General features: G+C 48.1%; 1 protein-coding gene across 2 annotated transcripts; it reads right to left on the bottom strand.

Moving 5' to 3' along the window:
• Positions 1-210: 210 nt before the first annotated feature.
• On the bottom strand, positions 211-23,589 carry Psmd9 (proteasome 26S subunit, non-ATPase 9). 2 transcript variants are annotated; one of them, XR_004943491.1, is made up of 7 exons: positions 23,318-23,589; positions 16,179-16,281; positions 11,424-11,632; positions 9,161-9,262; positions 2,850-2,938; positions 2,138-2,222; positions 211-547 (listed from the first exon to the last, which is right to left on the bottom strand). XR_004943491.1 is itself a non-coding variant. In XM_036172007.1 (6 exons), the coding sequence occupies exons 1-6, from the start codon at positions 23,453-23,455 to the stop codon at positions 2,195-2,197; spliced, it is 669 nt and encodes a 222-aa protein (XP_036027900.1). In that variant the 5' UTR covers positions 23,456-23,588; the 3' UTR covers positions 1,982-2,194. The 2 variants fall into 2 exon arrangements, 1 of the variants encoding a protein (XP_036027900.1); XM_036172007.1 differs by lacking the exon at positions 211-547 and having other exon boundaries at positions 1,982-2,222; positions 23,318-23,588.
• Positions 23,590-23,794: the final 205 nt, after the last annotated feature.

Consider the following 23,794-nt stretch of genomic DNA (forward strand, 5'->3'; position numbering starts at 1 on the left):
CCCACCTTGGTGAACTCCTTCAGGGTGACTCCCAGACGAGCCCGAAGGTAGCTGGCCTGAGCTGTCCAGGGAGGGGCCTGCAGGAAACTGGCCAGTGGGCCTGGCTTAGAGCACTCTGTGTCACCACTCTAGAATAGGAAAGACTCTCCCAGCCAGTGCCCACCATGCCCCCGCCTGGTAATCCTATGCAGATCTTAAAAAGGGTGGGACTGGATGGTACAAGCTGTGTTTATTGTAGTGTGGGACTTAACATGAGGCTGGAAAATACTTGGAATTGTAGGCTACAATTCACACACCAAACACTGGTAAACACAGCACGTCTGGCTACAGGAGAGGAATACATGAGGCTGTCTGGCTCGAGCAGTTTGGGGAGGCTTTCAAGTTGAGTGTCAGTTCTCAAGGCAGGAGGCACACGCCAATACTGACTGCCGTCAGAGAACGCTGTCTGCCTCCATCCTGAGCAATCCAATCCAAGGACACCAGCTACCTCTCAGAACGTGCCAGACATCCATCCCAAACAGAAACTGGTAGCAACTGGGGAAAGGAACTGGGACACATGGAGAAAGGAAGAAAAACAGAGTCACTAAGAATCACCCACACCAATTTTATCATCTCAAAAGACAGAAAAGGAAGCAGCATCCGCAAACTCGTCCACCTTGGCAACTTCTAGCACACCTAACTTCCCAAGCTGCTGATCCCAGGGTGTGGCCAGGACTCAATTATAAAAGCCCCATCAGGAGCCACCTGCAGGGTCTTTTATTACAGAAGTAAAGGGAGCTTGTTCTCCAGTAGGTTACTGAGGAGGAAGCCAACATTATATTGGGTAACCTGTGAGGCCTCCTGACCTTGGTTAATCTCTTCATGGAACTATGGTGGATATACAGAGCCAACTTCGGAGGATGCACAGAACTCTAGTACTGCTCCAAGCAGAGACCGGCCTGCTGCTGACAGCTGCTGACATCAGGGTTCCCACGGTGAACACTTGCCCAGAGTATCAGCTCTAGGCTTCAGTTTCCAGCACAAGAATCTTCAGCACAAGAATCAACTTGACTTCAGCCCAGGAACTGGTTTGCTTTGCCCAACTTTCTTTCTGACTCCTTCTGAGCTTGATTTGAAGATTGCAGGAAATTCAGGTGGGATGGTACAATGGTCACCATTACCACTACAAAACCAGGGTGTTTTTTTGTTTGTTTGTTTGTTTTGTTTTGTTTTTTAAGAGAAAACCTATACAAGGAGCCAGGTTTGGTGGCATACACCGTAATGCCAGCCCTTAGGAGACTGAGGCAGGAAGATACCAAGTTGAAGGCCAGTCTGAATTCACAAAGAGACCCTGTCTCCAAACCCCACCCCCCCACAAGAGGAAACTGCCTAGGCAAGTGATATTATGCTTGGAAGTTGAGGTTGAAGGACCCCAAGTTCAAGATCATCCTCCGCTCCATGGCAAATCTGAGGCTGGGCTGGGCTACAGGAGAGCCTGGGCCACTCAAGTCCCTGTGGCTGTTCGAGGTGAGCACCCTGGTAGGTGGACCACACTCATCCAGCGGAAGACCCCACGTCCATAAGTATATGCGCAGCATGGATTGCACTCAGTAGCTTATTTACTTTTAAAAAGGGACATGAGGTTGGGAAGTGGATATGAGGGAGATCTGGGAGGAACTGAGGGCAAAGGAGGAGGGAAATATACTGTATGAAAGTCTCAAAACCTTCAGGAAAAATCACATATGTATAATACCTATCCCTCAGGGGCTAGCCAGCCATGGTGGTGCAAGCCTCTAATCCCAACACTCAGGAGGCAGAGGCAGGAGGATCCTCTGTCAGCTCAAGGCCAGACTGGTCTACACAGTGAGTTCCAGGAGAGCCAGAGCTATACAGGGAGACTCTGTCTCAAAAAGAAAATGAAGTCAGATCATTACCTGCTAGAATCATTCCAACTCAATGTAGAGAATCCCCAGGTAGGGCTACAGCCTAATTTGCACGAGACTTAGCTAGGCACAAATCACGTTTTTAATAATGCCTCAATGCAAAGAGAGTACACCAGGCGGCCAGAGCATTTCCTCCGCCCTCGATGTTCAGGCTTCGCCTGCTCTTTTCCAGATCCTTACACCTCAGAGACCGAAGAGAATGAGGAAATCCCTACCAGGCCCAAGGGCAGGGCCCGGCTGAAGGCAGCTTTCTTGCAGGTCCCTGGGGACAGTCACCTCTGGAGAGGAATAATGTTGCAGCTGTGGAAGGAAACAGAGACACGGTTCAAGCTTGATGGCTCCATCCTGCGGAACCGGTGGTCAAGCAGGGCTTTGCGTCAACACTTTTCTCTTTTTTAAAAATTGTATTTGTCTTTTTTTTTTTATGATTTATTTTATGTGCATCGGTGTTTTTGCCTGCATGCATGTCTGTGTGAGGGTGTCTGGTCCCCTGAAACTGGAGTTACAGACAGCTGTGAGCTGCCATGCAGGTGCTGGGAATTGAACCTGGGTCCTCGGGAAGAGCAGCCAGTGCTCTTAACTGCTGAGCCATCTCTCCAGCCCCAAACTGTATTTTTCAATGTATTCATTGTGTATAGAAGAGAGTTTGTGAGTGTGTGTACCATGAACAACTTGCGGGAGTCCGTGCTCTCCTTCCACCATGTGGACACTGGGGACCAAACTCAGGTCACAGGGTTCGTTCGGCAGGAAGCACCTTTCCCTGCTGAGCCATCTCACCAGCCTTTTCCCTTCTCTCAGAGGCGAAGCTCGGGTAAGAAAGGCAGCAGAGACTCGATGACTTGAGGGCTTGCTGCCTCTGGCCTGAGCCGCCTCATCTAAGAACACCCCCGGTACTGTGCTGGCCCGGATAAAGCAGAGGAGGCATACCCCAGCAGTCCTCTTCCCGCCCAGCGCATTGGAGTCAGTCTGAGCTGCTGCTTCTCTCCTCTGCGGATCACCATCACACTCAGGGGCTTCTGAAAGGCAAAGAGGGTCACTCTGGCCTCAGCTTCCTTAACACTCAAAATGGACTCAAGCAGAACGCTGAGATGCCGCTTCCTGACCGTGAAATTCTAGGGTGCTGGGCTCCGAGCTGGACAGGCTCCCGAAGCGGGTATTAAGGAGTTGTGTACAACTTCAAGGTGGTGGGAGACAAAATACAGTGGTGGGAAGCACAGCGATTTGAGCAAGAATGTCCCCCACAGGTTTATTCATGTATTTAACCACCTGGTCCCTATTTAGGACCCTATTCCGACACAGCCCCAGATGCTGGAAACTGACCCCCAAACCTGCTAACGAGCACCCGTGACATCTTAAGACAAGTTCTTCCCGCTCGTGAGGCACAGCAGCTCCCTCTGCTCCCCAGGAGAAGAAGGCGATTATCATGGTGAGGCACTCCAAGGCTGGTCACCTCCCAGCTCCACCTCCTGCCCTTCTCTATTCTCCCGGTTCTGAGCTCCACCCCTGCGACCTTCGAACCAGCCTGAAGGCTCTCCTCTGGTTGCCGCTCCACTCCATCAACTTCTATACACACCAAGGCTCAGTCCTGAGGAGCCTTCTCCTTCCCAGGAATGAAATCAGGACCCCACTGCTCTCCTCCGGCCCTCCTGCAGAGTCTCCTTTTGTAACCTTGTCAGGGTGTGAAACTGCACGCCTGGATTATGGGATCAATGTGTCGTTCCCTCCCCAAAGTGCTCTCACTGCGTCCCGACCCCAGTCCCCAGTCCAGAAGTGAGCACACACAGGGGAGGGGCTGAGCGGAGAGACACAGGGCCTTGATTTTTAAACGTTTCTGCACTGTGTGATTTTGTTCGTATGATAAATAGGCATTATACCTATTACTGAGACACAATCTGCATATAATAAAGTACACGGCTCAGTGGGTTTCCTGTATTCAGAGAGTTACGGGCCAGCACCACTGTCTAACTGCATCAGCAGCCAGTCCCTGTCCTTGTCCCTCCAGCCCTGGCAACCACCAATCTCCTCCCTATCCTTGTACTCCGCTAATTGCTTTTTAGACAATTTCACCGAGGGGAATCAGATGGCCTTGTGCAAGGTCTCTTTCACTTGAACCATGTTTTCAATATCCACACTGTAATGAAGAACTTATGACATTCCTATGGCTGAGTATGCATTGTTTTATAATAAAACGATGCACATATACATATTTATACTTAAAAAACAAACACACGGTTGTGGCGGTGGTGGCGCACGCCTTTAATACCATCACTCAGAGACAGGTAGATCTCTATGAATTTGAGGCCAGCCTGGTCTACACAGTGAGCTCCAGGACAGTCAGGGCTACACAGGGAAACCCTGTCTCAAAACAACAACACCCTCTCAAAAAACCCAAACCAAACCAAAAACAGTGTTGAAGATCAAATCCAGGACCTGGAACCTCCAAAGAGATCTACCACTGAGCCACACACCCCTAGTCCAAGACAGTAAATTTTTTCAATCAGGATCTCTTTTCCTTTGAAAATATGTGCTTTGACCCAAACACTGCACTTCTGGACGGAGATGTGATGGAACAGTTTGAGCTACAAGGGTGGAATCTCCATAAAACTGGAAACACCAAAATGTTACCAGCACAGCCGAGGAGTGCCCACGCTGACTAGCGCAGGGCTCTGAGGGTCGGCACCAAATGTGCGACCTTCACACTACCCTGCAGCTTGGCTCTTAGATAGCTGACTTGTTGGGAGTCTCCAAAACGTTCTTTTGAAAGAAAGCTTCTAAAAGGAGGATTTATAGTCCGAACAGTGAAGCTGAGACCTGGGGCTGGAAGGATGGTTGGCTCAGGAGCACTGGCTGCTCTTGCAGAGGACCTGGGTTCGATTCTCAGCACCCATAGGACGGCTCACAACTGTCTCCAGTCCCAGGGTGCTGCAAGCCACAGGAAAATATAATGGAATCCAGCTACTACCACAAAGCTACTACTTGGAAAGATCAAGGACTTTTCTGAAGGTCAAGCCATGGCTTAAGAAGTCTTGGTGATATTTTAGCTTTTGTATTAGCTATTATTATACTTATATTATTATATATTAATTACATGTAATATAATATTATAGGATTATATATTAGCCTATTCCTGCAAAGATTTTCTTGTATGCTATGCATGCTTCCAAGAACTCATAACAGTGTATTTTATCTGAAATACCTATCAAGCATCCAAGGCCAAAGGATCTCCTGAATTAATGTATATTAAGCTTAGACCTTTTTTTTTTTTTTTAAGATTTATTTATTTATTATGTATACAGTGGTGTTCTGCCTGCAGGCCAGAAGAGGGCGCCAGATCTCATTACAGATGGTTGTGAGCCACTATATGGTTGCTGGAAATTGAACTCGGGACCTCTGGGAGAACAGCCAGTGCTCTTAACCTCTGAGCCATCTCTCCACCCCAGACCTTCCTTTCTTATATAGCCTTAGTGCTATTATACAACCATTATAGACTCCTAACATTTACCTAACCACCTCTAGGAATGTAGTTTGAGCACATAAATTCCATTTTTCTGATATAAAATTCTGGTTCTCAGCTGACCTCCTCCTTTACCACTCCCCTTCTGGGTTGTAAAAGAAAGCCTGACTGACGGTCACTGCCTGAGGAAAACTCTTGTCTGCCTTTATGACCCTGTAGGAATTCAAGCCTGGTGACCTTGCTTTAGCTAGAGCACTGCTGTTGCATGGATATTATATATATCAGTACTGAGGAGGATCTTGACTGGAGAACTGGAAGAACGAGATGAAGATGAGGAAGAGCCAGGTGGGGAAGAACGAGATGAGAAAGGCCAAGAAGGGGCAGAATTAAGACAAGAGAATTAAGATAGAACTCAGAGGGAACAGCAGGTAAATGCAGAGAGAAATCAGGCAAGAACGGAGCTAGGCACGAGAGCAGAACTGAAGCTCTGTAGATAGGATGTCATCCCAGAGGAATAAAGCAGACGGACTAAGAGCTTGGTGTACTTAAGATTTGTTTCCCAAAAATAATTTGCGATGTTCGTAGCTTCTCTTCTGGCCCCCTGGGAAGAAGATTATTAAGACTGGACCTTAATAATTTTCACGACCAGGGGATCCAATGCCCTCTTCTGACCTCGGTGGGTACTAGGCATGCCTGTGGTATGCATATATAAATGCAGGCAAAACACATATAAAATAATAAGTAAATCTTAAAAAAAGAAGCTGAGACTACATTTATCTAGAAAAATACAGATTAAAATCAAACTGTCAATCATCACCCAAACTAGGAACCACCCAAGGGTCCCTCACTCCTAAGTGGATAAAGTGTGTGACACACATGAACGCACACGCCACCCAAGATCTACCAACCTGTTCTGGACAGTACAAGGAGCCACGCTCAAAAGGCAGTGCTGAGGCCGGGTTTAGTGGTGCACACCTTCAATCCCAGCACTCGGTGTACAGAGGCAGGAGGATTTCTGTGAGTTCAAGGGCAGGCTGCCTGATCTACATGGCAAGTTTGAGGCCAACAAGGGATATCTAGTGAGACCTTGTTGGGGAAAAACAAAACACAAAAAAGCCGAACTATGGTTATACTTCTGTTAACACTCTGGAAAATATAAACTTGTGACAGAGTACTGATCAGTGTTTGAGTGAAGGACTAGTTACCAAGGAAACCGAGTCACTTTGGGGTCCTCAGCTCTGCGTGTTTACTGCGGTGGTAGTGATGTGACTTATAGAGCGATCAATGCTCAATGTGTTGGTCTTGCTACAGGAAACTACACTCTAGAAACAGCCAACGGCACTCTGCTAGGAGATACACAGGCTTCCTGGAAGGTCCCAAGCTAGAAAATGGCCAGGACATTAACTTGGAGACTTTGGTTTTGTTTTGTGCTTTGGTTCTGTTTTCCACACGTATATACATCCTCTTCCAGAATCTAACAAGACATGTTTACAAGCACATCTGTAGCGGGCTTGGTGGCACACACCTTTGATCCCGGTACTCCAGAGGTAGAGCCAGGCGGATCTCTGTGAGTTCGAGGCCAGCCTGGACTACAGAGTGAGTTCCAGGACAGCCAGCGTGACACAGAGAAACTTGGTCTTGAAAAAACAAAAACAAAACAAAAAATAAGGCTAGGAGAAAAACGTGAGAACTGGAGGTGAGTGAAGCTGTTTCCCACTGTCACAGACCTCACAGAAATGACAGAACAGCAGCCTAGCAAGACAGCCACAAAGACAGACAAGGTGGGAAAGAGACAACAAAGATGAGAGCGACCGGTCAGCGGGGGCACGCGCCTTAGTCCCAGCACTTGGGAGGCAGAGCCAGGCGGATCTCTGTGAGTTCGAGGCCAGCCTGGGAGATCCAGGACAGGCGCAAAGCTACACAGAGAAACCCTGTCTCGAAAAACCAAAAAAAAAAAAAAAAAAAGAGGGATGGTAACAGAATAAATTTACGGAAACAGGACAAGGGGGCATGGGGAAGCAGAGAGGATACTTCTTGGCAGTGTAATAACATGCTCAATGCCTTCTCACATGTTTCCCTTCAAGAGGTCCGATTTCCTTCTCCCCATTTATGGGCCGGGCCCAGCAACACACTCCTGACAGGCAAGGAGACATGACTGTGTGTCCTCTGTGATTAGGTTAAAGGGAAAAAGTCTTGTGGCCTCCTCACGGCTCTCTGTCTGAGGTAAGAAGCCACAGGATCAGTATCTGAAGCCTCAGGCCAACCATGGGATGGAGCTGGATTTCCAGCCTCGAGGGAGACTTTGGGTGGCTATGGGCTCTGCTGACATCCTGGCAGGGTTAGGTGGGGATGGCTGACCTTCCATCCATCTAGACCAGCGGTTCTCAATATGTGGGTCTCGATCACTGGGGTGGGGGGGGGGTGGATGACCTTTTCACGGGGGTCATCTAAGACCACTGGGAAACACAGATGGTTACACTACAATTCATAACAGCAGCAAAGTTACGGTCACAAAGTAGCAACAAAAATAATGTTGTGGTTGGGAGTCACCACGACGACGAGGACTATATTAAAGGGTCACAGCGCTAGGACAGTTGAGAACCGCTGCTCTAGAGACACAGCAGTGTCTGTGGTTGTAGCCTGCCAACTTTCCAAACGGTTTTTCACTCACTCTACAGCAGGGTGTTAAAGGAGAGCTGACATGGACAGATGGACAAATAGAAGACTACACACACACAGAGATATCTGATAGCAACAGGGTGATGGTGTAAAGTAAGAGTAGTGAACGCTACTGGGTCAGCCACTATGCCCTTGGGAAAAAAGTGGACTGGCGATGTGTCACACTAATTACAAAAAAATTCCAGAAGAAGCCTATGTGCCAGAGAAGTAAGAACATATGTCCACGGGCTGGAGAGCTGGCTCAGGACTCCATAAAACCAGGCACAGTGGGGTACAGCTGGAATCCCTGTGCTGGGAGACAGAGGCTGTGGAGGGAATACAGTCAGAAGGTCATGCCAGGCTACACAGTAAGTTCCAGGCCAGCCCGGGATACACGGAGACTGTCTCACATAAAAACAGTCTTCGGTGGCACTCTAAGAGCCCGTGACCCTTCTTCATGATTCCCACCTGGAAAACCATGCACACCCACACACAGTCATGCTGCTGTGAAGCCGGAAACATCACAGTCTGGGGAAGGCAGTGTGGACAAGTGGGCCCGTGAGCAGTTGCAGGGGACGGAGCCCGTGGCGAGGTGAAGACACCTCCTCCCAGAAGAGGGACCGCAAACAGGCACTGGACACACAGGAGGGATTTAGACCAGGTGACCGGAAGAGGCACACCAAGGACTCAGCTGTGTAGAGACAAGTGTGGTAAAGGGGTGGAGAAGCTCCCATGCAGGGGTGCAACACAGACTACTTTCGGGAACTGCACTGTCAGCAGCGAAGAACCCACCAACATCTGGACCAAAAAATCCCAGGCAGATGCCCAGTGCTATGGGCTGAATGTTTCTTTCCCTCCAGAAAGCTCTTATGCTGAATCCTAACCCCCGGTGTGATGGCGTAGGAGGCTGGGCTTTAGTGGGGTGTCACTTAGGGGGTAGAGCCCTGGTGATGGAATTAGTGGTCCATCACCTGAGCAAGCTGTGCCATCTACGGACTAGGAAACATCCCTACCAGACTCCCAGTCTGCGGGTCCCTCCTCCTGGATTTCCATCCCACCCCCAACTGTGAGCAACAGGCCTCTGCGGTGTGTGAGGCACCCAGATGCCAGGGCACCCCTCACTCACCCCCTCGCTATGCTGCACCACGCTGCCGACATTCTGCAGCGACTGGAAGTTTTGGGTGTTCACAGAGCCGAACTCCACAATTTCATCATCCACTTGCAGGCCCTAAAGACAGGAGAAAATTAGAAACTGACGAAAAGGTTGAAAGCGTTTCTGGTCATTTTTGCTGCTCAACAGACAACTCAGTGCAAAGGTCAAGCTCTCATTTTCTACGGGGTTAGAATGGCCAACTCAGAGCAAAAAGGCCAAAGGTTAAGAGCCCCCCCCCATCCAGGAAGGGTCAGTGGGTCAGTGGGCCACCTCATCCTGGAGGTTCCCTCTAGGGCAGACCTAGCAAATGGTGTCCAGGTGTGCCCAACGGAGGCTTTGAGGACACAGAAAAGGCTCAAGCTGCCTTCCGGAGTTTCTGAGCCGGGTTCAAGGGCAAGAAGCAGCAGGCAAACATGGGAACTTTTTTGGACAAGACCAGCATTTGCCCTAGAAGTCCCTCAACAGCACTCACCGGCACGAGGCCAGCCAGAAGCAGCACGGCCCTTTACTTCAGATCCTAAGATACAGACACCCAACTTACTCATCCTCTTACAAACACCCGCCTCAGGCTGGCTGCGTGAGTGCTCGATGCTGCAGACCCAGCTGTGACCAGACTAGAGTTGACTGCACTCTCCAGTCTCGTGACTCATTCTGTTTATTTGTTTGTTTGTTTTAAATTATTTATTTATTATGTATACAGTGCACACATATCCCTGCAGGCCAGAAGAGGGCACCAGCTCTCATTACAGGTGGTTGTGAGCCACCGTGTGGGTGCTGGGAACTGAACACAGGTCCTTTGGAAGAGCAGTTAGTGCTCTTAACCTCTGAGCCATCTCTCCAGCCCCCTCATTTTGCTTTTTAAATTGTTTATAGCACTAGGAACCAACCTCGGCAAGAGCTCTTGCAAAGAGCTACATCCTCGGTCTTTCTTCACTTTGAGTTTCAAATAGGATTTTGCTAAGTTGTTCAAATTTGTGACGGGCCTGCCTCGGCCGCCTGAGTAGCTGGGATCATGAACACATGCCACCATGCCCAGCAGTGTTGTGACTTTTAAAGTTCTTTTATTTTTATTATTATTGTCATTATTATTATTATTTAATGAGTATGGGTGTTTTGCCTGCTTGTATGTCTGTCTGCCACTTGTGTGCCAGGTGCCCATGGAGGCCAGAAGAGGGCATTGGATCCCTTTGAACTAGAGTGACAGATGGTTGTGAACCTCCATGTGGGTGCTGGCAATCGAACCTGGGTCCTCTGGAAGAACAGCCTGTGCTCATAACCACTGAACCATCCCTCCAGCCCCCGGTCTTGAGGGTTTAATGGTCATAAGATGACTTGTAGGATCTGGATTCGAATCCAGCTCTGCTTCCCAGGAGCTATGGGTCCCGGCTCAGGTAGCTTCAAGTCTGTGTGGCTTTTCCTCATGGCTCAAATAGAGAGAAGAGCAGTACTACCCTGGAGGATGGCTGCAGTATTCCATGTAAACGCATGCCCACATACAAACTTCTACATGCATATTCACAGAAGCATTATTTGTAATAGCCCCAACGCAGAAGTGATCCAAACCTGCCCTAACTGACAAACAAAACACATTATCACACAATGGGACATTATCTGAGGCCCACATACATGACTAAGCCCTGAATAAACCCCGAAAACAGGACTGAGAGAAAGAAAGCAAACACCACCTATCACGTGGCTGCCTCCCCATGAAATGTACAGAACAGGCAGATCTGTGCTGACAAAGACTGGCGGTCGCCAAGTCCCGGGTGGCTTGTCGGGACCACGGGGCCTCTTTTTAGGTCTATGAAAATATTCGGAGAAAATATTGAAAACATTCAGAGTAGCTCTGACTACTCTGCATCCTGTGGTGAGCAGAAGTCCATCCCCGTGACGCTGCTGAGCTGTCGGCTCAGACTCTCTCCAGACAGACAGAATGCATCTCAGCTCTTCTCACCCTTCTTTCTTCAGTGTCCAGGGGAAAAACGGTCCCGAGAAGGGCACCTCCTTTCTTGAGACACATGTCGACTTCTGCACTGTGTCCCACAACAGCCCTCTCCTGAGTCCAGTGAGCTGACCCTATGGACACTAAGCTCTGGCCAGCGTGTGTTAACGGAATAAAGGAATTCAGAGCCAGAGAATGAGAGAACCAGTTTGACTTCCAGCAAGGATCCACAGCCCAGGGCTCCCTAACTCACAGCACTCCTAGGCGTGGGTTTGGGGGAACAGGCAGAATTACCGCAATACTGGCCGGGGATCCAGGGCTGATGCTGTTCACTTTGGCGAAGGCCTGGGGTAGGACGGGGCTGCTGGAGCCCAGCCTGCGGCTCAGGGCCTCTTCCTGCGCTTCAGCCATGTCCCGGGCCTGCTTCTCCTTGTCCCGAGCGTGGAGTTGGTGCAGGGCCTCCTCCACCTGCTTCATCACTGCCTTGTGATCGTTCTGTAGACCTGCGAAGAGAAAGGCATGTCAGAGGCAAGGGACGTTATCAGGACACCGATGCTCTATCTTGTCAACTTCATGAGACTGAGAATCGCCCAAGATAAGCCTCTGGAAGCATCTCTAAGGGCATTTCTGGAGAAGTTTAACTGAGGAAGGAGGACAGTCCACCCTGAATGTGGACAGCACATCCCATGAGACAGGGTCTCAGACTGAGGACCAGCATCCAACACTTGGCCTCCTGATGCAGGCACACCGTCCCTGGGTGCCTTCTCCACCACGATGGACTACAGCCTCAGACTGGGACCACAACGAACTCTTCCTTCTTAGGTTTTTATAGGCTATTTTGTCACGGCAACCAAAAAAGTAACAACAGGTGAGTTTAATGAGTGCTTATTAGACACTAGACACAGAGCCAGAGCCCATGGGGCAGACAAGCCCATGAACCGGACACAGGGCCGACCTCACGAGCGAGCTGTCTAGTGAGGAAGGCGGCTACATAACAGGCAAGGGCATCAAGAAGCCCCTCAAAAGCAGCACAGCCCCTGCTGAGACCCAGAAATCAGGTACGTCCAGCTGCAACCAGGCCATGACCTCATGTACAGACAGGGACAATTACAGACGTCATATAGGAAGGAGTGAGGTGGCCGGGCAGGATGCAGCATCTGCAATCCCAACACCTGGGGACAGAGGCAGGAGGATCAGGCCAGTGTAGGGTGCATGACACCCCGTCTCCAGGAAAACAAAACAAAAAACACTGAAGCAGAATGGCTGCTGGAAGGATTTCACAGGAGCTAGGGGTGTAGCTCTGATGGTAGAGTGTTTGTGGGCACCCCTGACACCCTGGGGTTCAAGCCCAGCACTGCATAGCCCAAGCGTGGTGGTGCATACCTATAACCCCAGCACTCAGGAAATCAGGAAGTAGAAGCTGAAGGATCACAAGTTCAAGGCCCTGCTCTGCTAAATATTGAGGTTAAGGCTAGTCTCAGGTACATACAAGCCTGTCTCAGATAAACAAAACACCTCTTTTTCTTCTTAAATTCTTTTTTTTTTTTTTTTTAAGATTTATGTACTTTATGTGTATGGGTGTTTTGTCTGTATGTACATTTACACATCAGAAGAGATCCTCGGATCCCATGTGACCACAGTTATAGATGGTTGCAACCTACCATGTGGGTGCTAGGAATTGAACTCAGGACCTCTTAACCACTGAGTCATCCCTTCAGTGCCTTCTCTGAAATTCTTGTATTTAAAAAAAAAAAAAAAAAAAGCCACAAGACCCTTATAACTCACATGTGAGGATACTCAGTGGGGAGCAGGCAACTCCTACTGAGCTCCTGTTTGAGAGACAAATCCAGGTTCTGCCAAACCTTTGATTTTTCTAGAGGGCTTAGGGTGGGGTGTGGGGGGCCTCTAATTTTTCAGTGCTAAAAGCTAATTCATAATGGTGAACCATGGCCTGGAGAGATGGACCAGCAGCTAAGAGTACTGGCTGCCCTTACAAAGGACCCAGGTCCAATCCCAGCAGCCACATAGCTGCTTACAACCTTCCGTAACTCTAGTCCCAGGGGATCTAACGTCCTCTTCTGGCCTTTGCAGGCACCTGGAACATTTGCAAGCACATGAATAGAACACACGCTGTACGCAGGTAAAACACCTATACACAAAAATAAAAATTAGAATTAAATGATGAACCGCCATGCCAGTCCATCAGGTCCTGTCTGGAGGCCAGTCCTGCATGTAGCTGGCATTTAATATCCTTTGTAAACCTAAAAAGTGATTTCCCTACTTCCCTGGATCTCCCTCCTTATTTCAATCCAGGTCACTCATGTAATTCATCTGTAGTCTCAAAGACAGCCTGGTTCTGTGACTCCATTTGCCAACCCACACCTGGCACCCATGGGCCACAGACTCTCCAATTGTGCCAGAGCCTTTGACTGGGGGCTGTTGGGACCTCTCACCTGGTTTGACATTCCTGACACTGTGGAGCAAAGATGAGGCCCTCGGGCATTACAGGACTCAGCCCACAGAGGCAGAGGTCAGAGGCGAGAAAAAACAAAAACTAGAGCCCAGATCAGGAAGGTTTAAAGCAGAGTCAATGTCATATCCGGTCACTATGACTAGAAAAGCCACCTGAATGGTGAGGCCCATATGGAGCCCCAGAACCTCCAGAAATATCTGCACAAACCACATTCACCACACAGCCATGGAGAGAGGAGGGAAAACTTGGCTCCTGATACATTTCAATTCCACATCGGAATTCAAAAGGTTTGCATCGCCTGGGTAAATGCTTCTGCAGCAATTATTTCAAAACCAACTTTAGCTGTCATAAATGTACCATGCTAACACTTGCTGGTTCCTAGAGGACACTGGGGACGAAGCAGATGAGACCTCTTTGCATTACTTCCCAATTTCAATATAAGCCCAGGACCGTTCCTTAAGCAAAGTCCCTGTTTAAGAATACAATAAACTTGTGGGAATACTTTTTTCAAAAGAATGCTAATAAGGGGGGATTGTTCAACCATATTCTTAACATAATAAAGTCACTCAGACGATATGAAATTAACACACAGAGTAGGACAGTATAAAAAGTCCAGAAACAGGCAAAGCTTAACCGAAAACCTACGCTGGAATAGGTATGTGGCTCAATGGTACAGTAAGTGCTCAAGCATGAGGCTCTAGGTCTCACACACACACACACACACACACACACACGCTGATGCATTTCAAATTAATGGGGAAAAAATGGTGTTGAAACATGAAGTTAATCATGTGAATAAAAACCAGCATTCCTCAAGGTCCCGCTAATACTGTGGAAGTGAGCGGGCCACATCCCTGGGGGCTTAGAGGTTTAGAGTAAAGCCTAGACTTGGCCTCACACCTGGCTGTCATGGCATGGTTATCCTTTTCTCAGCATCTCCTCAGCTGTTTCCATGTAAAACTGGAACTTTTTAAGACTAAGATATGCAGGGTAAAGAGGATGCTGTCATCACACTGTGGCTTTAAGGGACCTTACATCTTACTCTGCATCCTTGAGAAGCAGGCCTCATTACCAAAACACTCAGCAGTCAAAGCCAGAGTTGGGGCGCATTCAATGGGAACCATTAAGTGCAAATGGTGGGTGATTAATCGCCCAGTGTAACTGGGATGGAGGGCTGGTTATCTACCAGTGCCAAGTAAAAGATGCTCACATCCTCATCCCGGAAGCTGGTGCTCACGTGACCTCATGAAACAAGACAAACTGTGCAGCTCAGGTGTAATTAAGAATCTTGAGAGGAGGGAGGAGCCTGGATTTTCTAGGAGGGCCTGATATCATCAAAGGGTCTTAACAAGTTAAAGAGGGAGGCGGGAGGACCAGAGAAAAAGAGCCGATAACAGAATCAAAGTCTAGAAAGATGTGATCACTACTTCTAAAGACAAAGGATGGCCAAGGGCCAGGAGACACAGGTGGCCTCAGGAAAGATAAAGAATACACCCTTCCCCCAGCCTAGGGGGAGCCAGCCCTGCCAACACCTTGATTTTGTCAATGAGACCATCTGGACTTCTCACCTCAGAACAGTCAGAGATAACACCCATCTGCAGCTTGCCACGGCAGAAGCACAAACCTACTATCTTCTCCAGGCGCATGCTCTGCTAGTTACTTCAGAGGAACACCCAGAAGGTTCACTCAGGATAGTGATGGGCCTGCAGCAGACAGGCCTGCCCAGCTCTCCCAGCAGGCAGAGGGGCTGGGAGAGGACAATGTTAACTGATACAGTGAGCTGAGGGTAGGGTGGGTGTCAAGGCCTTTTCTCCTGTCACCAGCCTCCTGACTGGAACCCAGCCTGCGGGCCCTGAAGACAGACAGAGGCAGAGCCTGGTTTCTGCTGACCTTTGTACTGCACACTTCCAGGGCCCCTCCTGAGCGCCAGTCCAGGGCTTTTCTGTTTGAATAGAGGCAGTCAGGTCACTACCCTGAGACCCGAATCTACTTCATGGATTTGATGGGTAAGCTGGTAAGCGATACTGGTATGGGTTTCTACTGTTAATTCGATAAAGTTCCCAAAATGAAGTAAAGGTTTTGTTCCTTGCTTTTTACTTCCTAATACAGCCCAGACTGGCTCAAACACCTGATCATTATAGGTGTGTGCCACCATGCCCAGCTGGAAACCAAATGTTTTGTGTGTTTTTGTACTTTTGAGTTTGTTTGGGTTTTTTGGTTTGTTTGTTTGTTTGTTTGTTTGTTTTAGACAGGGTCTCTCTACAGGTGGTTGTCCTGGAACTTGCTCTGTAGACCAGGCTGGCCTCAAACTCACAGAGATCCATCCACCTGCTTCTGCTTCCTGAGTGCTGGGATTAAAGGTGTGTGCCACCCCACCTGACTTTGAAGAAAAGTACTTCAAATAGAAAAAGAAACCCCTCACCATGGAACTCTTCAGTCTCCCCCAGTCCTTTGGCTGTCTGTCCCACAGGGGTAACAAGATATTCTGTCAAAGCTTTGTAATGCTCAACTTTAATCATCCCCCTGTGTCTCCAGCACCCCCACCTCAGGCTAAGCCAGAGCAGAGGGTCACTCACAGATGATGTTGTGCCTTGCTGTTCGGACCTGGTACAGGTCCACATCGGCCCGGGGATAGCCCTCGCAGTCCACCAGAGGTTCATTCATCCCGATCCCTTTTTGCTGGAAGAAAGACATGTGGTTAAGACATCACGATGCAATTCCCTAAACCCTTGTCCTTCCAACTCACGGCAGAAGTGACAGTGAGGGCCACACGGTGATCTCTTTAGCACACACCAGGCTCTTTAACTGTGTCCTTACAGCCACCTTCCCCAGTGGGTACTAATGAAAACAATGTGGCCAGAAGGATGCATCAGTAAGATTAACAACCTGAGTTCAATTCCCGGGGTCCACATAAAGGCAGAAGAGGAACACAAAGTCCACAAAGTTGTCCTCTGACCTCCACACACACTCAGGGCACCAACACGCCCCTCCCCACACTGTACACACATTAATAAAATGAAGTCTTTTAAAAAAAATAATGCGAGCCAAGCATGAGATTAGTGCACACAAAGCCAAAGGTGCCAGGGCTGGACGGACTGTAGCTCAGTGGTGGAACATTCGATTAGTACATGCAAGACCTTGAATTTGATTCTCTGCAGCATTAAAAAACTTTAATACGAGGGATACAGGTTGCAGCTCAGTTGCTATAGTGCGTGCCTAGCATGCATTGAACCTTGGACTCCATCCCCAGCACTGCATTAGCCAGGTGTGGTGGTTAATGATGTGGAGGCAGGAGGATCAGAAGTTCGAGGTCATCCTTGGTTGCACAGTAAGTTCAATATCAGCCTGGGATACATGAGATCTTGTCTCCAAAACCAATTAATTAAAGCAACAACACACCACTCAAAGAGCTTCAGAGGTCCCCCCCAGTCCCACCCCTGACCTGACCCCTGCAACCCCTGCTTCCCAGCTGACACCTGGCTGAAGCCTTAAAGCTGGAGGGGGTAAACTCCAAAGAGAGCCAGCTGTGGCCAGGTTTTGGCTCTTCAAAAAATAAAAACTAAAAAGAGGTAAGAGGCCTACCAAGATCTTGTCATCACTCACTGGATGGTACTGGCTGCCTCCAGGGAAAGAGAGTAAGTGGCTGGGAATTAGGGAAAGGGAGAGCTTTTGCATTTGACAGCCATTAGCAGGTTCTGAATCTGGACATTGGGAATATATTCCCTATTCAAAACAATACATGCATTTTATCATTTTATCTTTAGCCTATGTTTACCCAGGCTGCTCTGAATTTCCCTGGAATTAAATAAGTCTCGTGCCTCCGCCTCCTGAGTCAATGGAACGTACTGCTCTAGGGCCTGTTTTAGCAAGTGTTTATTTTGAAGCAGATTCTCACACTATAGCTCAGTTTGACCTTGTACTCACGGCAATCCTCCTGCTTCCAGCCTACCACGTACTGAAATTACAGACCTAAACCACCACACCTGAAGTTTCCCTACATAAATCAGGGGACAATGCACAAAAGCAATGAGCGTGTGGCACTGTGGTGGGCAGGAGCTGCCCAGCTGCCTAGACTTTGATCTCAATTCTGCCGTACACAAGCCAGCAACAAGCTAAGACACGTTCCCAACCTCAGTGTCCTTGGCTGCACAATGGGAATACAACACGATACAATACAACTGGAAGACAAATACACAGACTTGAATGAACACTTAGTAGAGAGCCAGGCACATTCAGTATGGTGGACTGAAGAGGGGCTCCCAGATATGTCCACTTCCTACTCCCCAGAACCTCTAACTGTGACTTTGTGAGGAAGGATGGGATCGAGCAAAGGATCTCAAGGTAAGCTGAGACAGGGAGACTGTGTCAGTTCTCTAGTAGTCAAGGAGAATACTCCCATTTGGGGCTAGTTGTGACAACAAGCTTAGGTTCCAGGCTAATCTGGGACCCTCCATTTAAAACAGTTGAAATGCAGCAGAATTCATATACAGACAACTGCGCCACTCCAAGTATACGTACGATTCAATGGTTTGTTGTAAGTCCCAGAGTTAATCACCCATCACCACAATCAGTTTTAGGACATTGGCATCAACACCCCCTACAAAAAAACCTTTGAAAGCCCACTCTACAATCCCAGCATTCAGGAGGTTGAGGCAGGAGCATATGGAAATCAAAACCAGCCTGACTGCATCCCAAGACCTTGTCTCAAAAAAGAAAGGCGTTTTTTCTTTTCTTTCTTTCTTTTTTTTTTTTTAAAGATTTATTTATTTATTATGTATACAGCATGTATGACTGCAGGCCAGAAGAGGGCACCAGATCTCATTACAGATGGTTGTGAGCCACCATGTGGTTGCTGGGAATTGAACTCAGGACCTCTGGAAGAACAATCAGTGCTCTTACTTAACCTCTGAGCCATCTGTCAAGCCCCAAGACATTTTTTCTTTTCTTTTCTTTTTTTTTTTTTTTTGTGTGTGTGTGTAAAGATTTATTTATTTATTATGTATACAGAAGAGGACGCCAGATCTCATTGCAGATGGCTGTAAGCCACCCTGTGGTTGCTGGGAATTGAACTCAGGACCTCTGGAAGAACAATCAGTGCTCTTAACCTCTGAGCCATCTCTCCAGCCCCAAGACATTTTTTTTTTCTTAAAGACACAGGAGGGGGAATGCAGAGAAAGCCTGACCAACCTACCCTGGACCCATGAGTAAACACTCGCATGCTTCCATTCCCCAAACCTTTGGCAACCATTAGACAACTGTGCAGAGCTGCCTATCCTGGAGGTGTTCCAAAACTCCAAGAAAAAGTCTGAGTGTCATGACCAACATAGAGAGAAAAGGTTTATTTGGGTTCACGGTTTTGAAGTTTCAGTAGAGAACTGGACAGGCAGATTGTATGTATGTATGTATGTATGTATGTATGTATGTATGTATGTATTTTTGGAGACTTTGTTTTTAGCTTTGTGGAGAGGCAGAACATCCACATGGAAGGATATGGTGGAGGAAGCCACTTCCATCATGATCCTGAGAGCAAGAAAAAAAAAAGAAAAAAAGAAAAGGCCTGTGGCTCTACTACCTCTGTACTCCTCCAATAACCTATAGTAACTACCCCAGCAAGGACACACCTCCAATGATCAACAGGAACTACCCCAGCAAGGGCACACCTCCAGTGACCTATAGTAACTACCCCAGCAAGGGCATATACCTCCAGTGACCTATAGTAATTACCCCAGCAAGGGCACACCTCCAGTGACCTATAGTAACTACCCCAGCAAGGGCACACCTCCAGTAACCTATAGTAACTACCCCAGCAAGGGCATATACCTCCAGTAACCTATAGTAACTACCCCAGCAAGGGCATATACCTCCAGTGACCTATAGTAATTACCCCAGCAAGGGCACACCTCCAGTGACCTATAGTAACTACCCCAGCAAGGGCATATACCTCCAGTGACCTATAGTAATTACCCCAGTAAGGGCATATACCTCCAATGATCAACAGGAACTACCCCAGCAAGGGCACACCTCCAGTAACCTATAGTAACTACCCCAGCAAGGGCATATACCTCCAGTGACCTACAGTAACTACCCCCAGCAAGGGCATATACCTCCAGTGACCTATAGTAACTACCCCAGCAAGGGCATATACCTCCAGTGACCTATAGTAACTACCCCAGCAAGGGCATATACCTCCAATGATCAATAGTAACTACCCCAGCAAGGACACACCTCCAATGATCAACAGTAACTACCCCAGCAAGGGCATATACCTCCAATGATTAATAGTAACTACCCCAGCAAGGGCATATACCTCCAATGATCAACAGTAACTACCCCAGCAAGGGCATATACCTCCAATGATCAACAGTAACTACCCCAGCAAGGGCACACCTCCAATGACCTACAAGCTCCATCTCTTAAAGATTCCACCATGGCCCAAGACCATCACCCTGAAACTTCTAGCATTCAGGTCTTCAGGGAAGACTTTAGAGACTCATATTAGAACAGGACATTTCATGTACATGAAACCATGAAACACCAGGTACACTGACACACACTTTTTTTTTTTTTTTTCAGTTTTTCGGGACAGGGTTTCTCTGTGTAGCTTTGTGCCTTTCCTGGATCTCGCTCTGTAGACCAGGCTGGCCTGGAACTCACAAAGATCCACCTGACTCTGCCTCCTGAGTGCTGGAGACACACACTTATAATGCTAACATTTGGCAGGCCAAGACAGGAAAATCACAAATTTGAGGACAGAGTGAAGTTCAAGGCCAGATTGGATTTTTACTCAGCTGTATGTCAAAAAAACAAGGTAGGTGTAGGTGTTCATCTATAATCCCAGCACTCAGGAGGCTGAAGCAGGAGGATTGCCAAGAGTTCAAGGCTAGCCTAGGCTATAGAGTAAGTACAGGGAACCAGCCAGAGTACGTAGCAAGATAAGAGAGAGAAAGAGAGAATACAATACATACAATACATGGTGTGTTGTAAGTTCCTTATCACAATGTTTTCAAAGCTTATTTACATGATAGCATGAACTACTACTAATTATAGTGTGATTCATTCACTATTCCTTTTATTAATTATTCCAAATAATATCCCACCGTATGGTTAGACTATATTCTGTTACCTGAAGAATATTTGTGTCGTTTCCACTTCCTGGATATTTTAAACAATGTGTACAAGTTTTGGGGTGAATATGTATTTGCAACTATCATAATTATACATGAGAGGAATGGATTTTGTGGGTTATGTAACTTTAATTTTTTTGAGAAACTGCTAAACAGTTTTTGGACATCAGTTACACCATCTTACAGTTGTATGAGGTTTCCAATTTCCCTGTATTCTCCCTAAGATATTACCTACATTTTCCTTTTTTTTAAAGATTTATTGTGTATACAGTGAGTGTTCAGCCTGCAGGCCAGAAGAGGGCGCCAGATCTCATTACAGATGGTTGTGAGCCACCATTTGGTTGCTGGGAATTGAACTCAGGACCTCTGGAAGAGCAGCCGGTGCTCTTAACCTCTGAGCCATCTCTCCAGCCCCTACATTTTCATTATACCCTTCCTACTGAGTATAAAGTAGTATCTCACTATGATGTTAATTACCTTTTCCTAACAGCTATGACTGTCCAGCATGTTTAGTTTTAAGACTTATTTTGTGTATGAGTGTTTTGTCTCCATGTATATATGCGAACCGTGTACAAGAAGTGCCCACAAGGGTCGGAAGAGCCATCTCCCTGCCTCTGCCTCCTAAGTGCTGAGATTGCAAGTACACATCACCGCACCTGGCTAAATAGTAAACAGGAGGCCAATACCAAAAGAACAATAATACATAAAATGTTTGATTCTACTTGACCAACCCTGAGGTCTGAACACAACCCCACTTGTGACTTTAAGCAAGTGACTTTTCCTCTCATACACACACTCATACACACACACACACACACACACACACACACACACACACACACGTTTTTAAAAAGAGATTTGTATTTATTAATGTGTCTGTTTAAATGTGTCCACAAGGGTATGGAGTTACAGGTGTTTATGGGACATGTGGATTGGTACACAGTATCCAAACTCCAGTCCTCCTGATGGTACAGCCAGTGCTCTTAACCACTGAGCTATCTCTCCAGCCCCTGACTTGGCCTCTTTGAGCTTCAGGGGCGCACACCAGCTTGACAGTCCAGCTGTGAGAGTTTCCTGATGCAGCACACATACAAGCCAGCACCTTAGGCATCTGGCCAGCATGTGGTATGTGGTACTGTTGTGGAATACTAGTTTAAGATGTGTTTATATTTGTTTATGCTATGGAATATTTGTTTAATGATGCAAAGACGTGCTGCATTCTTTTATGTTGCATTTGTTTAACTCTGTGAAGCTGTGTGACTGTGCCTGTGTAAAACACCTGATTGGTCTAGTAAAGAGCTGAACAGCCAATAGCAAGGCAGGAGAGGGACAGGTGGGGCTGGCAGGCAGAGAGAACAAATAGGAGAAATCTGGGATGAGAAGACAGAACAAGAGAAGAAGGAGGGGGCCAGCTACACGGCAAGCCACAGAGTAAGATTTACAGAAGTAAGAGAACGGGAAAAGCCCAGAGGCAAAAGGTAAACGGGATAATTTAAGAAAAGTTGACAAGAAACAAGCCAAGCTAAGGCTGGGCATTTATAGTTAAGAATAAGCCTCCGTGTGTGATTTATTTGGGAGGTGGGTGGCAGGCCCCAAAAGAGAGTAAAAACAACCAACAACAGACTTGGCGGGGTTTTGTTTGTTTGTTTGTTTGTTTTATTATGTACACAGAAGAGGGCGCCAGATCCATTACAGATGGTTGTGAGCCACCATGTGGGTGCTGGGAATTAAACTCAGGTCCTCTGGAAGAACAGTAGGTGCTCTTAACCTCTAAGCCATCTCTCCAGCCCCCCAGACCTGACAGTTTTAACAAAAACAACAAACAAACAACCCCCCCCCCCCCAAAAAAAAAACCACGTCTGCTTTGGAGGCAGACAGATCACAGAACCTGACCCACCAACACCACTTCTTAATTTGGCAAGCATTTGCTCCACTCTGGGCCTCAGTTTCCCCCTTTTACAGTCAGGATAATGTCCTTTACCTGTCACTTAAAACAGTCTTTAGCAGCGCAGCTGGGAGTTTTCCAGAAATGCAGTGTCTGTTCCCCACCCCAAAGAGAATCTGCATCTTCTTTTATTTTCAGACAGAGTCCAATATAGCCCAGGCTGGCCTCGAGCTAACTATGTAGCCAAGAATAACCCTGAACTCCAGATCTTCCTGCCTCCACCTTCCAAGAGCCGGGATTAGGAGTGAGGATGCCTCTCCTGGCTACAGCCTGCATTTTAATTCTCGCCGATGACGTTGATGAAGTCCTAATGAGAAGCGGGATGGCAGGGCACGCCAAACCTGGTAATGTTACCCACAGAGGGTGACCGTGGTGATGACCACTATGCCTCAGCAAACATTCTGTCCTTGTGGCCAAGGCAGTTTAACTAATGCTTCAGGCCGGTCACTCCTGCACTCGGAAAGCTGAAGCAAGATCCCGAGTTCGAGGCCAGCTTGGGCTGCATTTTAAAAAAAAAACCCACGAAGTTAATGCTTCAGAAAATGAAAATAAACCCCACGTCAAGGGCTTCTAACGAATGGAACCCCCGGGCCTCGCATCCGCAGGCCTCCCGGTCCTCCCCGCCCGGGGCCCTGGCCACACTCACGCTCTCCAGGACGTCGTAATTAGCTTTAATCTGCGCCTCGATCTCCTCCTTGCGTCGCATCAGCTCCTGGATGTCGCTGACGGCGGCCGCACGGGCCTCGGAGGACTCTGCCCGGCGCCGGGCTTCCTCGCCAGACATCGCGGACCCCAACCTGCAGCGCTGGGCGCCGGGTTTCCCGGTTACGGACGCCGGCAGCGACGGCGGCTACGGGTCCCTCCGAGGGCCAAAACACCCAGCCAACGCTGGCGCCCCGGGGAGTTTGAAAGCGTAGGTCACCGGAAGCCCCAGCTGGGTAGACCACGTGGTTTTCGGATGACTAGGCGTCTCGTGCGCTCTCTCCCCCTCTTCCTCCCCCTCTCCCTCTCTCTCCCTCCTCTTCCGCCCTTTCTCTTTCCTTTCTTTCTTTCGAGACAAGGTTTCTCTGTGCAGCCCTGGCTGTCCTGGAACGCACGCTGTAGACCAGGCTGGCCTCGAACT

The sequence above is a fragment of the Onychomys torridus genome, chromosome 22, assembly GCF_903995425.1.
Source record: "Onychomys torridus chromosome 22, mOncTor1.1, whole genome shotgun sequence".
NCBI classification, from domain to species: Eukaryota; Metazoa; Chordata; class Mammalia; order Rodentia; family Cricetidae; genus Onychomys; species Onychomys torridus.